The 14852-nt window shown below is 47.4% G+C and overlaps 1 protein-coding gene across 1 annotated transcript; it reads right to left on the bottom strand.

Moving 5' to 3' along the window:
• Positions 1 to 187: 187 nt before the first annotated feature.
• On the bottom strand, positions 188 to 13139 carry RTRAF (RNA transcription, translation and transport factor; the record flags this gene model as incomplete). Its single annotated transcript, XM_079536847.1, has 8 exons — positions 188 to 342; positions 1013 to 1061; positions 4094 to 4162; positions 7402 to 7490; positions 8132 to 8218; positions 9410 to 9509; positions 10799 to 10923; positions 13079 to 13139. The coding sequence occupies 8 exons, from the start codon at positions 13137 to 13139 to the stop codon at positions 188 to 190; spliced, it is 735 nt and encodes a 244-aa protein (XP_079392973.1).
• Between the last annotated feature and the right edge of the window lie 1713 nt (positions 13140 to 14852).

Raw genomic sequence — 14852 nt, 5'->3', positions numbered from 1 at the left:
TCTACTTCCCCGACTTCATTTATTGAAAGAAAGATGATAATTCTCTAGAACAGTCAGAATTCGACTTCCTGTTTTCTTTCAGATCAGTGAGATAACATCCATTGCAAACTGCATGCCAGAGTTGTACAGGGCTGTACGTAGTGCCTAGCCATACTAAGTACACGAGAGACTGCAGGCTCCAATCCCTTCATCTCCCTACTTTTCCCAGTCTGTGGTCAGTCTTGGGATCAGCAATAATGGCCTGAACTGCTACGATGGCTTCGTTGATCTTTGTTTGCAGCTCTCGGAGCTCCTCTATGTGCAGCAACCGCAGAATCTGGGCAGCTTCATTGATAACAGCATCTGGGTGAGATGCAGAAAGTCGTGTCAAGCATTTGTATCTGATTCATGCTTGTGGTTTTTCATGCTTAAAGCAGAGGCAGAACTTGCCCTGCACAGGGTGCTCTGCAGAACCTCGCTCAGCTCTGTGCAGCCCTCGCAGCAATCCCCAGCTAAGTCAGGCCAGTACAACGTGTTCCAAGCAGTAATTCAGCTGGACATGGGGCAAAAGTGAAGGCAGACCAGGGAAGTCCAGGACACCTGACTACTGCCTGCAAAACAATCTATTGGGTCACATCAACAGATGCCTCCAGTTAGATGGAGGTAAAGCAGGGAGCTGGAATGCATGGGAGAAGCACAAGGGTCCTCTGCTGGTAGGAGTAAGCTTGTACAAGACAGCAGCAACAAGACACATTCCTTCCGTGTGCAAGAGGGTCTGCTATTGAAAACTGTTTAGAGTAATATTTCAATAATGATATATTCCACAGCCAAGATTTGTGCTTTTCTGTTTCAACACAAAAAGCTCAAGAGTGCTCATAAATAAGCTGGGAAGGAGCAATTCTTTCCACTGCAGGCTCCAGAGGAATGGGGGTGGGTTTTTTTTTCCCCTCTGTACACATTATCTATTTGACAATTACACACTTGACAACGACAAGCACTGCTGTTTAGAAGTAAAATTAAGGGACCTGCTTACCTCCTGTGTCAAAACCAAGAATGTGTTTCTCTAAGGCAACGGGCAAACCCTTTAAAGAGAAAAAACATTGCAGGTACAATTAGAAATGTCACATTGTACGTTTGGCAAATAAAATACCACCCCAGATAATCCTGGAGAGGACACCTGAGCTTTGCTTCTACAGAAACACGTGACAAAAAAATCATCGTGCTTGATTACATCTGCCTTTGTGTTCTGAAACTTCAAACCCAAGGCACCAATAACAATAATTAGTCTTCATCCTGAATAATATTCCCCCTACTTGTTGAGTGAGTCCCACTGAACACACACTGCCCATATTCAATCCTTAAAAGGCTAACAACTGCACTGCAGAGCACTCAATGCAGCCACATCCCTAAGTCAGACAAACAATAAGCATGCACAAACTGGGCTTTCTTAGTAACTATTGCCTTTAAACAGCTGCCAGATGTCAAAGCACTGGCTGAATCGAAAGCAAGCTGTAAAAGTCCCCTGATTGAGTTTCTCAAGCACTGTACTTGCAGCCTCCATCAACATCCTCAGAAACATTTGCTCAAGTGCTGAGCTTAGGAATAAACCTAAACATTAAATTCTGAACGCTTGCTCTAAGAAACAGTGCGAGCACAAGTTTTATTAGTGCTCATTTCTAAGTACTGCTTTATTTCTTTACCTTCTCCAGCCACGGAGAAGTCACAATGAACAATCACTCCCCACCTTTCAATGTGCACATGCATTTATTTAAACAGTGACAATCTTAAGCTTTTGCTTTTACTATGCAGCTTCTCTCAGCATCTGATTTGCACAATAAAATCACCACACGCCTGCCAACTGCAGGCACCTCCAACGCTGGGTGACCACAGCAGCACTTCCAAAGCAGCTGGTGTTTTCAGACATCCTGGAAGCACAGCACTGCTGCTTTCCATGTCCTCCTCCCACACCCTTGCTGTGAACTCCCTTTTGGCTGCTCCCTCTGCTGGAGCCCATTCTTGGCAGAGCAGTGGTCTTACAGCAGGCACTGGGCTGCTGGGGCGCACGCTGCTGCTGCATTCCAACAGGAGCACGTTCATCTGCACCTTAAGCAGGCAGAGGTATAGCTGCCCCAGAGTGATCTGAAGGGCTGCTCCAAAGCTATTTCATCCACTTAATCCTCCTCAGCTGTTTGTGAGGGTGGATGGTGATGGGACAAGGGGAATGGTTTTAAAGTGAGACAGGGGAGGTTTGGGTTGGATATGAGGAGGAAGTTTTTCAGCCAGAGGGTGGTGAGGCACTGGCACAGGTTGCCCAAGGAGGCTGTGGATGCCCCATCCCTGCAGGCATTCAAGGCCAGGCTGGATGTGGCTCTGGGCAGCCTGGGCTGCTGGTTGGTGACCTGCACACAGCAGGGGTTGGAGCTGGATGAGCACTGTGCTCCTGTGCAACCCAGGCCATGCTGTGACTCTACCTAGGACACACTCACAGGCTAAGTGCATATCAACACAAATATGAACCCTATCCAGACACTGAATACATTAAATTGCAAGCCACTCACAACGTAATTTAAAAAACAACCAAACCTTTCTTCTTTATCTTTAAAACTTTAGCTTGACAGCTCAGGATAAATCTCACTTTATTTTGCAAATTTAAACCCTGAGCACAGAAGTGTAAGTCTCCTCAGCACAACCCTCCCGTGCATCCTTCATGGAAGCTACTCCTACACCTATTTTATCTTTCAGCACCATATCTTGATATTGCCAAGAGCACAGCTCGTGACATTTTGTATAAAATTGTCAGCCACGCAGAAGCCAAACAGTTATAAACTATTTCTAGGGACAAGACTTAATTACACAAAGTGTCACTAGCTAGTATTCTGGCTATTAACGAGCCAGCCAAGGTCAGAAAGAGATTTATACTCCCCAAGCTCCTACCCTGTGACCCAGTCAGCCCCCCTCTTCCAGTCATTTTCTTCCTTTATCCAGCACGCCATGATACTGATGACTGCTATGGGCACAAAGCTGTTCCCCTGCCTCTGGCCCCCTGCCTCTCCTACACCTCCACCCCATTTGGAAATTAATATTTGTAGTAAGAATACACTCTTGGTGACATCATGACATTCAGTGACATTTCAACCTAAGACCTGACCACGCTCAAAGAGCCCACTAATTATGAATCCTGTCCTCAAATAAAGTCCCTGCTGCTCAAACAGACACTTCTGCCAAACTGCATTTTGATCCCTACAAGGCAGCTTTGCAGCTACGTCAACAATAACAAAAAGCAGCCTTTTACTAAAAGCTATAGAAACTAAAATGAATAAAGCAGTCCCAGCTGCCTGCGTGTTTTCCTACTCTTTTATGTCTTTGGATATATAAAAGCCCAAAGCTCTGATTTCATGTTCCAAGGCTTCTGGCAATTACTGCACTGCATCTCTGTGCACCTGCGACTGCCACTTAGTAAACATCACAAGCAGTGTTATGATAATAAAGCACAGACTGCTCTGAGCAGCTGCCAGAAGGGATGAAGGGCCTTGCCCTCACTGACCAGATCCAGTTGCCTTAGCAGGGCCATTCCTCAGCACACACCTGCAGGGCACCAGGCTCCCCTCCCTGGCTGGGCCCAATGCCATCAGCTGCTGTGCCAAATGCTGGACGATCTGATGTTTAATTGCTGAGGTTTCCTTCACCATTTCTCACTTGGGGGGGAGAAGGGAGAGAAGCCAGGTGGCCAACATCCTATTCTTCAAACTTACGCAAAGACTTCAGCAGCAAAACACACCAGAAGAGGCAAACCCCGCCTGCTTATGCTCATGCAGTTGACCCCAATGAAAAGTCAGGGCACACATTTCTGTGGATACTGTGGCCCCTTTGCACTGAATAGCAGCAGTCACCCCTCAGCGCACTCCAAGATGGGAAAGCAGCTATTTACATGTGCTATCATACAAATATTTGCACACGACAATTTTTCCTTACTGCTCTCTGGGTCTTTCAGAATCACAATTGCCACTGCTAAGTGAATTTCCACCATCCTCTTAAACAATGTGTTTAAACAGAACCCATTTTGACCAGTGAACACCAGGAAGGATTGATATAACCGTGCAGAGTGCATACAAACCTCTTTGGACTGATTGGCCTTCGCTATGGCATCCTGCGTCAAGCGTTCCTGAACCAAAATGCGAATTGCCTGGGGAGAAACATTTAAGGACCAGAGTAATTAATTTACGTCTCGATGCACTTCAGACACCACTGGATCAGAAGCTTCAAAGCACCAGGAACAGCCAAGAAAGTTTGCTGCTCCCAGAACAAGTTGATACCGCTCCCAAAGCGACAGCTTCAGTTTTGTTTCTCCCGAGTTTCGTGCTCCCTGCACTGTGCTGTTCTGCCTCTAACTGCAGCAATTCCTGCTACTGGGATCTTTTAGGTGGTGTGGACCTGGGGGTATTGATTGATGCTCGGCTGAACATGAGCAGACAGTGTGCCCAGGTGGCCAAGAAGGCCAATGGCATCCTGGCTTGCATCAGAAACAGCGTTGCAAGCAGGAGCAGAGAGGTGATTGTTCCCCTATATTCAGCACTCGTGAGGCCGCACCTCAAGTGCTGTGTCCAGTTTTGGGCCCCTCACTGCAAGAAAGATATTGAGGGCCTGGAACGTGTTCAAAGGAGGGCAACAAAGCTGGTGAGGGGTCTGGAACACAGGGCTGGTGAGGAGAGGCTGAAGGAGCTGGGAACGTTCAGCCTGGAGAAGAGGAGGCTCAGGGGAGACCTCATTGCTCTCTATAACTTCCTGAAGGGAGGCTGTAGTGAGCTGGGGGTCGGCCTCTTCTCTCGTGTCATTAGTGATAGGACCAGAGGGAATGGTTTCAAGCTACAGCAGGGGAGATTCAGGCTGGACATGAGGAAGTATTACTTTTCAGAAAGGGTGGTCAGGCACTGCAATGGATGCCCAGGGAGGTGGTGGAGTCACCGAGCCTGGGGGTGTTCAAGGAAAGGCTGGATGTTGTGTTGAGGGACATGGTTCAGTGGGAGCTACTGGGAAGAGGTGAACGGTTGGACTGGATGATCTTGAAGGTCTTTTCCAACCTTGGTGATTCTATGATTCTATGTGTTAAACCACCTTTCATGGGCAGAGAAACCTGAACAAGGCTACCTAAGCAGGTGTTAAAGGGAAATATTTATTTCTAGACGCAGGAACAAAAAGAGCCTTCACGATCCTGCTGCTCATCTGCTCGCACTGCTCCAAAACTCAGCACAAAACCACACTGAGCTGTCACTTACTGATACCTACAGCTGAAAATGCCTCTAAAAATAACTGAAGGAATACCAGGCAAGCAGCGTTCCACCAAAAAGCACTTTGTCTGTCAAACACATTCCTCAGACTCGGCCTGATGAATAGCTGGGTGCGACAGAAGCAGTTGTGCTGCTTCACGTTTCTCTCCACCATTTCTCCTGGTTTCGTTCACGATTAAAGCTGAGAAGTGAGACTGCAAAGTTACCAGTGGGAATTTCTACAAGTCTTTTAACAGAGGTGACTGCCCTGGACGTGGGAAGTGATTTGATGAGGATCTTAGCTTGAAATTCCAGCAGTGACATCAGAACTCATAAGAGAATTCTGAGCATCTTTTGCATTAGGAAGTGTATCCAAGTGTGTTAAATAAGTGTTTCTTGATTAATTTTTCCAATTTAAATTAATAAAAGGGGGATTCCAAATCCCTCTCTGCTCACTCTGACCAAGGTCTAGCTAGACATCTCTGGCAGGCTTGCAGCTTCTCACTTTTCCCAAGCAGCCAGAGTGCCCAAGCCTGAATATGGATCATGATTTCTATGTATGGGCATCGCTGCAAGCCTCCTTCACATGGAATAGAACCAAAAAATCTCACTGACATGTTCTGCTATCATCAAGCCTCGAAAAGCAGCATTACTGTTGTTCACATAACGTGAATCACCACTGCAAGAATCTGTTCTTGCAAGTGAGCGAAGGAAAATGCAGACTGTTGCTTTGTCCAACTGCTTACAACCAAAAAAAAAAAGTGAGACTAGAAATGCAGAAATACAGACAAAATGTAAACATGTTCAGGCAGAAAACATCCTGCTTTCTGAGTTGTTAGTGCCAATTAGGTGGATCCTGATAAAGTTTGCCAGCCTTGAGACTGTCCTGTAACAGCTGCTGTAGGAATTCTGCTGGAGGGCTGAGATAATGCAGATCCCCAACACGCCACTCACTGCATCTCCTCTCTCTTCTCACTTCATGCCTTTGTGGAGTATTCCTGTTTTGTTTCCTTTTCCCCCTTCAGAGGTTTGATATCTGAGACCCTCACCCTCCCTAAGGATTTGCAAAGGACCCAAGGGTTATTTAGAGAAAGGAAAGGAGGACAACAGACCAGAGAGAAGGGAGGAGGAGCTGATGGGAAAACTACAGGGCATCATTTCCTAACGAAATGCTTGGCAACTTCGCTGTGCCTGACAAACCTGGTAGTCTTCTACTACAGGGTTACAGCACTGGTAGATAAGGGAAGACCAGGCACCATCTATCTGGATCTGTGCAAAGCATTTGACGTTGTCCTGCAAGACATCATCCCTACACTGCTCTGCTGGGAGGCATCCCTGCCCATAGTAGGGCTTGGAACCAGCTTTCAGGTTTTCAGGTACCATCCAACACAAACCATAATGGGATCCTGCAGTATCTACATATAACTCAGCATAAAACCACAGCTCCTGCAATACATGGATGTTGTCTTGTTTGCCACCAAAATGAATTTGATGCACTGACAGACAACTCACTTAATTTACATATTATGACATGACCACATAAGAACTCAAGGCTGCAGCTATCTCCCTAAACAGGGTACCTGGAGAGTCTAATCTCAACAGATAACCACAGAGTTTCACCACTAAATCATAAGCTTTCCCAAATCCATACTGAGATGCTTTAGCAAATTAATTAGCTTTATTTGCAGCACTTAGAAATTATGATTAGCTGACACGACTAAAGTGACTTCTCCTGTGCTGTTTTAGAACATCCTCTGCATCACTTAGCCTCTATGTTTTCAAGCTTTTCATTGCTAAAACTGGACTGCAATGCTGTCCTTCCAGCTCATTCCTCCCTATGCCTGAAGTGCACTGAAACCTCACAGAGCAGTGACATCAACTGGCCTAGAGCATTTCTAATCCTCAAAGACAACTCTCAGCCAGCTCTGGAACTCCAGGAACGTGGCTACAATCAAACTGTTTAACAAGATAATTACCCTGCATTAATTTCCACAACTCACACTGCTCTTATCTGCTTGAAAAGACACACAACAGGATGAATTTCACTTTCTTTGTTCCTCAGTGAGTCCTGGGTCTCAGTAACTGCCTACCACAGGCTATCACACACACTGCAGGGGATGAAAAGGAAGAAAGAAGGTCTGAAACCTGTGAAGCTCACCTTCAGCATTACCAGATAATCATCATGCCGCTGGATTTGAAGCAGATTAGCTAAAGCCATCACTCCAGCCTTGAAATCAGGATTATTCACTGGAAAAAAAAAAAAAATAAATAAAATGATTACAACAAAAAAATGCTGGTTTAACCGGTTGCAGAAGACAAAATTAGCTTTTTGGTTCCATGGAATCAGGCTGCCCTCGAGCATGGGTGAGGCATGGATGCACAGCAACCACTTTGTTACTGCAGCAGAAGGAAGGGCTCAGCCTGGTGCAAGCTTTAAGCTGGTATATAGCTAGGATATGAAGGAGGACACAAAGCAATGAAAAGATGCCGCTAGGCTCATCAGTCAGCTTGTGGAAAGCCATCCAAGCTCAAACAGCATCGTTTTCAATGCAAAACACATCAAATGCATCTCCTACTCCACAGGAAATCAGTGTTGAGTCTTAACAATTAAAGGCAAGTGTGAAGACATTATCTTTTAGAAATCTTTCCATCACTGTAGAGCAGAGCTGGTGAAGGCAGGGGCAACTCTTAGCTGTCCTTCTGCAGGAGTAATGGGAGAAGATTTGAAGGATTTAGGGCTATTTCCTTGCAGTTTTCCCACCAGTTCTACTTAGCCAGCATGAAAGTCACAGTGATTATGGAAGAAGTGGCTGTGGAAGACCAAGCCAACAAGTGACAGACTTGTGAATGATGCAGCCTTTCTGCATCCAGCATCACTGCACACTTACCATCCAAGTTAATCAGTGGCTCTGCATTTTTGGCTGTACTGTCAGTATGTTTAGCACCATCAGGGGTAGAGTCCTTATACTTGTCAGCTGGTAAATTAAGAAGAAAATACGATCACCATTAGGGCTAATTAAGAAACCAACTAGCTAGAAGTTTACAGCCCAACTAGTTTGTGGTGACCACCCCCAGGAGATGTGGTACATACCCAACAGCATCCTCAGCTCACATGCTGCCATTCTGGAGCTCCTCAATGCCCCAGAGGCAGTTGTCCTAACAGACCCCATCTGCCCAAAGCTTCTCATTGCACCCACAGCAACATCAGAGCACGGCTCACGCTTACATAAGTCATCATGCACTCAATTTAGGCATCCTGCAATCTCCCAGAAGCTGAACAAGCTGCAACTTACAGTTCTTCTACTTTAGAAATCCAGCAAATCAGCCAAGATTGGCCCTTTGCCTTAAGGAGCAGCATATGGAGGGTCAGGATTTGAGTTGGCCCTGATCAGTGAACACAACATTAACAGAGGCTTTGTTTTATAGCCTGAAGCACTCAACCATGAGCCATAATGGTGCTCTTCAAGTATTTTGAGGTGATCTCTGCTGGCTCTTCCACGTTCATAGAACACTGAGACAAGGGAGAAAACTCACTTCCTCCAGTACTACAGACTAAAAACCAGCTCTGTAGATTGCCAGCATTCATATCCCCATCCTCATCTTGGACAGAGCCCTGCCCTGCAGCAATTAAAGGTAATGGAAAACAGTCCTTTGGCTATTATGTTTGCCACCAGTAATTAGATTTGTATCTGCACTCCTGCTGCAAAGGAAATTGCTACTGCCTGTTGAGGTCAAATTTAACTTTTTCATCCATTTGTCCCAGTTCCCAAGGGTTCAGGATCAGCTCCCAGTGAAACGTGGTTTTCAGAAGAACTTATTTCAACGTATGTAGCATTAAAGAAAAAGCACTTCATAGACTTTGAGGTAATTTCTCAAAGGCAAAAGCAGATGGAGAAAGGTATCAATATATACAGAGGGTTCTGCTATATCCAGAAATAAAGAGCAAATGTGAGTATGTCGCTGCACTGCCCCACAGGAACTGAGCTGAGAAAAACAGCCCACATCTGAACATGGTGCTGTATCAAGCAGATCAAATAGCTTTACTTTTTTTAAAGGAAAACAATGTATACTTCTGACACTGTCATAATTTCACGTATCTTTCTTAACTTTAAGCAGTCAAACAGGTTTCCCTTCCACTTTTAAGTATTGGATAAACTCAGTCATACCATTATCTCCATACTCCAGCCTAACTGCTAACCCAAGCAGCCAGTCCACAGTCTCCTGTCGTTCCTGCATTTTGAAAGGACAGTTTACATCCTTCATATACTGTGGAAGAGAAAGAGGAGAAAAAAATAGACATTATTTATAGGCTGGAAGGAAGCACTTGTATAAGTTAGCTACAAGCACAGAACTGATTTGCAGTCACTTTCCCACAGCCAGCACAGTTGGGAAGATCATCAAGAAGCATCAGTACAAAACATCCCTGCTGCAGCATCTGATCCATCTGAGGAACGCAAGAGGCACTTAGTCTTTAACACTAAACATTTAATAATGCTTTGAATGAGTAACATTCCCTGTCAGACTGACAACCAGAGAATCCAAACACTCCTTCCTCTGCTGTCTGCTCTCTTTATACAGCGAGAGGAGGCAAGGGAGAAGAACAGAGAACAAAGTACAGCAAAAACTTCCTATCTCAAGCAGGAAGGATGCTACCTAAAGCCTTCACAGTACTGCTATCAAGGTTCAGCAGCACCATCTGCACAAAAACCAGAGCACTCTGCAGGGCAGCAGGAGCAATTCTATTTCCAAGGGGCTGCATACAACAACACGATGCCACAAGCACTGCTGACACCACAGCAGTACCAGCAGCCAGCAATTCCAACATCACTCCTCTTTAAAGCTCGGAATGCTTCCCTCCTGCCATCAGTTTTGGAACTTTAGGCTTTAGGCTTCCACTTACAAAGCGTGTGCACTACCAGTCCAAACCTTGTGGGCAGGGAAGAAGACAAATGGTTCCTGGGAACATGAGTGAGACAAATAGGCACTGAGCATAAGGAGCAGTTTTCAGCTCCTCAGTGCTGTTGTGAGAGAAAGGCAATGGAATCCAGCATAAAACCAGCAGCCCAAAGTGAGTCCAAATGCTCACAAGCACACAGGAGATCACAACCAGAGCTATGGCTGCTTGCCACACTTCATGTTAGCAGTGGAAAATTATTTACTGACAGGACAGTAGGTTCAGAGAGGAGCTTCAGTAGCTTCATTTCACGTGCTTGTAAAGCCCATATTAGGCTAATCCATTTTTATTTTGCTACATAAAAGCCATAGCACAGAAAAAGAAGCTGTTTATTTGTAGCTAATTTTCTACGTCAAAAGCTAAATCAATTTAGGCAAGAAATATTAGGATAGATGCTACTGCAAAAACAGGCTTGAGTGAAATTTACAAACAAAACGTTTCACCATCTTCAACTGCAGCGTGGCCTCAATTATATATTTCAATTCCTAGAAGCAGAAAACATTCAGAGACACGACAAGGGGCCACTCATTTACACTCAACAGCTACAGAAACCCTGGGCTGTCATTCAGGTGAGACACATTTGTGTTTGGAATAAAAATACCTTCTCAAATGATTTGGGCCAGTCATCACTGTGTATGTTTCTTAAATTCCCTCGGTCTTCAATCTTGTAGTGTCTGATTTTCTGGTCCTCCAGCCAGACAATAAAATTTCTGAATTCTGTTTCATCTGCAGGGAGAAGTAAACACAGCAAGAATTAACCAAGACCTTAAGGGCAAAACCAAGCCCTCAAGTTTGGAGCCAATTCCTACAAATTCTGTGTCCCTGAGCATTTCCATTTCTTACCACAAAAAGAGAGATACACACCACTACCTAAAAATCACACAGCCCAGTGTAACTTCTGACCAAAACTCAACACTCTGAGCTTTCTTCATTTCTTAAGTGACTTGGAATTGGCCACAGTCGATGGACAACACTAAAAGGCATCAGCTAAGAGACTGTTTTCATTAGGAATACAATTATAAATGTTACTAAGCAAAGAAGGGAAAGCAAAACAATGACACTGAGGGTTTCAGCGCCCAACTCTGTTGCGTGGACAAACACATCACATGCTGCAACAAACCCCAGTCTGTTCCTAAGAACAATGCACCCTCATCCCGTGACTCTGTAGGGGCATTTTCTTCCTTCTTCTCTGTTGAGTCAACTTCTCTTGGTTGTTGAGCCAACATTTCATCATTTGGAGTTGGAACTCCACAACACAAAGGCTATGGTCCAAAGGTAACGGACAAAGCAATTACTCTGCATCTGTGATTTGCAGCACTTGGGCACCACCAGCATTTTGATAATCATCCGTGAAATTTTGGCACTGGATGAGTTTCAGAGACCTGGATTAATGAGGTAAATATCCTCCTGTAGCTCAGGCTAGGGTAAGCAAAATGCTTTCCCATCAGGGACAAACCTGCTATGCTATTTCTGCCTGCCAGGAGTGTCTCCTCGAAGCAACATGAACGCCCTACTTCCAGTGAGCATGCTGTAAGAAACAGCCACAGCCACAACACACACGGAGGAAAACTTTCAGTAACAACTTCAACAACTTCTACACCAACAAAGCAAGCCTTTGAGGAGAAAGAAATGTTAGCAGTAAGAGCTCAAAAAGCACAACACATAAAGCTAACAGTGGACGCCATTTTTTCAAAGAGAAACAAGCCAACCAGAAGCACAGAGGGCAAGACAATCCCTTACAAAGACCACAGAATGGTTTGAGTTGGAAGGGACCCTTAAAAGCCATCTGATCCCACTCCCTGCAACAAACAGGGACATCCACAGCCCCACCAGGTGCTCAGAGCTACGTCCAGCCCGACCTCAGGTGTCTACAGGAATGGGGCACCACCACCTATTGTGGCAACCTGTGTTAGGACCTCACTACTCTTACTGTAGAAGAACTTCTTTATGTCCAGTTTAGATCCCCCCTCTTGTAGTTTGAAACGCTTTCCCCTTGTCCTGTCACTGCAAAGCCTGCTAAAGCATCCGTACCCCTCTTTCTTACAGCCCCTTTAGATACTGACAGGCCACTCTCAGGTCTCCCTGGAGCCTTCTCTTCTCCATGCTGCACAGCCTGTGCTCACAGGCAGGTGTTCCACCTCTGGGATTACTTTTGCAGCTCTCCTGTGGACACGCTCCAACAGGCCCACATCTCTCCTGCACTGAGGACTCCCCATCTGGATGCAGCACTCCAAGTGAGGACTCACAGCACAGAGCAGAAGGGCAGGATCACCTCGCTCACCCTGCTGCCCACACTATGTTGGATGCAGCCCAGGATACAGCTGGCCTTCCATGCTGTGAGGGCACGGTGCTGGCTCACACCCAGCTGGGAATCTCCAGGTCGTTTTTGGCAGAGCTGTGCTCCATCCTTACGGCCCCCACCTTTATTGACAGCAGGAGGTGCAACGGCCCGAGTACAACACCTTTCCACTTGGGTTTATCAGGCTTCATGATATTATGATATTATTCAGGCCCCACTCCACGCGGCCTGAAGCTTATGACTGCCTCACTGCGACATTTCAAACCACCAAAGCACTGCAAGACGGAACATCGCAGCACCGACACAGATTAGATCTGCCACCTAACCACTTCAGGGGAACCCCTGTCCTATTAACATACGGAACAAGCAACCCTGCTCCCACCCACGACCCCCACACACAGAGAGAAGGAGCAAAGCACAGCGCAGCGCTGCCCCGGGCTCCCTGCAGGCCGCGCTCTGCTCCCAGCCCCAAGCAGGCCTCACACCGAACCCAGGCTTCCTGCCTTAAACCTAGGCCTCTCTCCACATCCTGCGCTCTACCCGCTGTGGGGAAGCCCGAAACCCCGTCCCCGCGGCCCTCACCCCTGCAGTTGAAGCCGCCCGGGTTGTGGTAATCGAGCGCCGAGAGCTTGCGGCGGAACATGGCGCTACCAACTCGGCCGGGCCCCGCCGCTCGCCGCGCTCAGGCCGAGCCGCCGGGCCGCACAGGAAGTACCGCCTCTATACCGGTTATCTCGCCTCCTATTGGTTCCCGAGCGCTGAGAGAAAAGCGATGCGACCAATTGAAGAGCGGAGAAAGCAGCTGTAACGGAAGTTGACGTCCATCCAGCTTTAACGACACGGCGGCGGGTGGGCAGTCCCGGGGCGGGGATCCGGGCACGGCGGTGTGGTCTGGGCGGGCCGCAGGGACGGGTGGGAGGGACCTCGCAGCCCCAGCGCCACCTCTGCCGTGGGCTGGGTGCCCCCCCAGCTCAGCTGCCCGGGGGCCGCGCGTGGCCTCGGGCACCTCCAGGGATGGGGCACCGCAGGCTGAGCAACCTGTGAGCATGCGTTCCTACTGCCTTGTGTGAGCTGAAGACCAGCAGAGGGTATTCAGCCTTTAAGTATGGCTGGGAAAAATCCCTCGTATTCAAAAAACTTAACAATTTGATAGATGACCATTGCGGCATGGCCAGCACTGGGGAAAGGAAATAGGTGTGAGAGAGCACTGCTTTGCTCTGCTTTGCCTTGCCTTGCGTTCCTTTGCCTTGCGTTCCTTTGCCTTGCGTTCCTTTGCCTTGCGTTCCTTTGCCTTGCCTTCCTTTGCCTTGCCTTCCTTTGCCTTGCCTTCCTTTGCCTTGCCTTCCTTTGCCTTGCCTTCCTTTGCCTTGCCTTCCTTTGCCTTGCCTTGCCTTGCCTTCCTTTGCCTTGCCTTGCCTTCCTTTGCTTTGCCCTGCCTTGCATTGCCCTACCGTGCAGAGCCCAGACCCCACGCTCTCTCACTCCCAATCCCTCTACAACCAACAGGCCAGGTCACCCTCCCTGCAGCCTCCCGTTGCTCCCGGCACCCACACACCATCACCACCACAGCCTTGAAACAAATCCCAACTTTATTTCCAACGATTACACAGACCACGCGGGACGGGGATGCGCAACACCGCGACGCCGACCTCCCCGCACTGCCTTCCCCCACAGCCCACACCAATGGGCGAAGGGCAAATCCCACACCGATGCTCCATGGATTTTCCCTTCCATGCCTGGGATGGAGGCAGCTGAGGGCTTTTGCATGGGGAAACGAGCAGTGCGAACACGGCCGCATTACTCTTTGTTGATGTATTAAGAATTCCTGTTGTAAAAGATATGAGTCATTAAAAAACTTCTTACAAACCATGGCAGCGCTCAGCGGAAATTTGGCATCACAACGACCAAGACAAAGGGTTGGGGATATTTACACGGCCCGGGAACACCACGAGCGGGGCCGGCCCCGGGCGCGCCATCCCACTGCCAACCAGAGCTAGAAAAAGAGTATGAAAAGGTAGAAAACCCAAAATGCACTTGAAACGGGCTAGAAAGATTCTCAGAAAGGTACCTAAAGACTATTGCCCTCTTGGGTAGCTGTGGTTTGGGGCTGATGGGGACGTGGCTTAGTGGGCATGGTGGTGGCGGGTTGGTGGTTAGGCTTCATGATCTTAGAGGTCTTTTCCAACCTTAATGAGTCTATGATTTTATGGGGTTAACGCAGAGCCCAGAGTACCTTATGGGATCCCGGTGCTACTGCTGGGTGTGGAGCATTGGAGTGTCCTGGGGGCTCCTGGCAAGCCATGTCCTCATGAGCATCTGACGGCCCCAAAAGGGAGCATGTTTCCTGCAAAACTCT

Source organism: Tetrao urogallus (assembly GCF_951394365.1).
Source record: "Tetrao urogallus genome assembly, chromosome: 6".
In the NCBI taxonomy this organism is placed as follows: domain Eukaryota; kingdom Metazoa; phylum Chordata; class Aves; order Galliformes; family Phasianidae; genus Tetrao; species Tetrao urogallus.
Note: the sequence above shows the minus strand (reverse complement) of the source record. Positions and strands in the feature narration are given on the sequence as shown.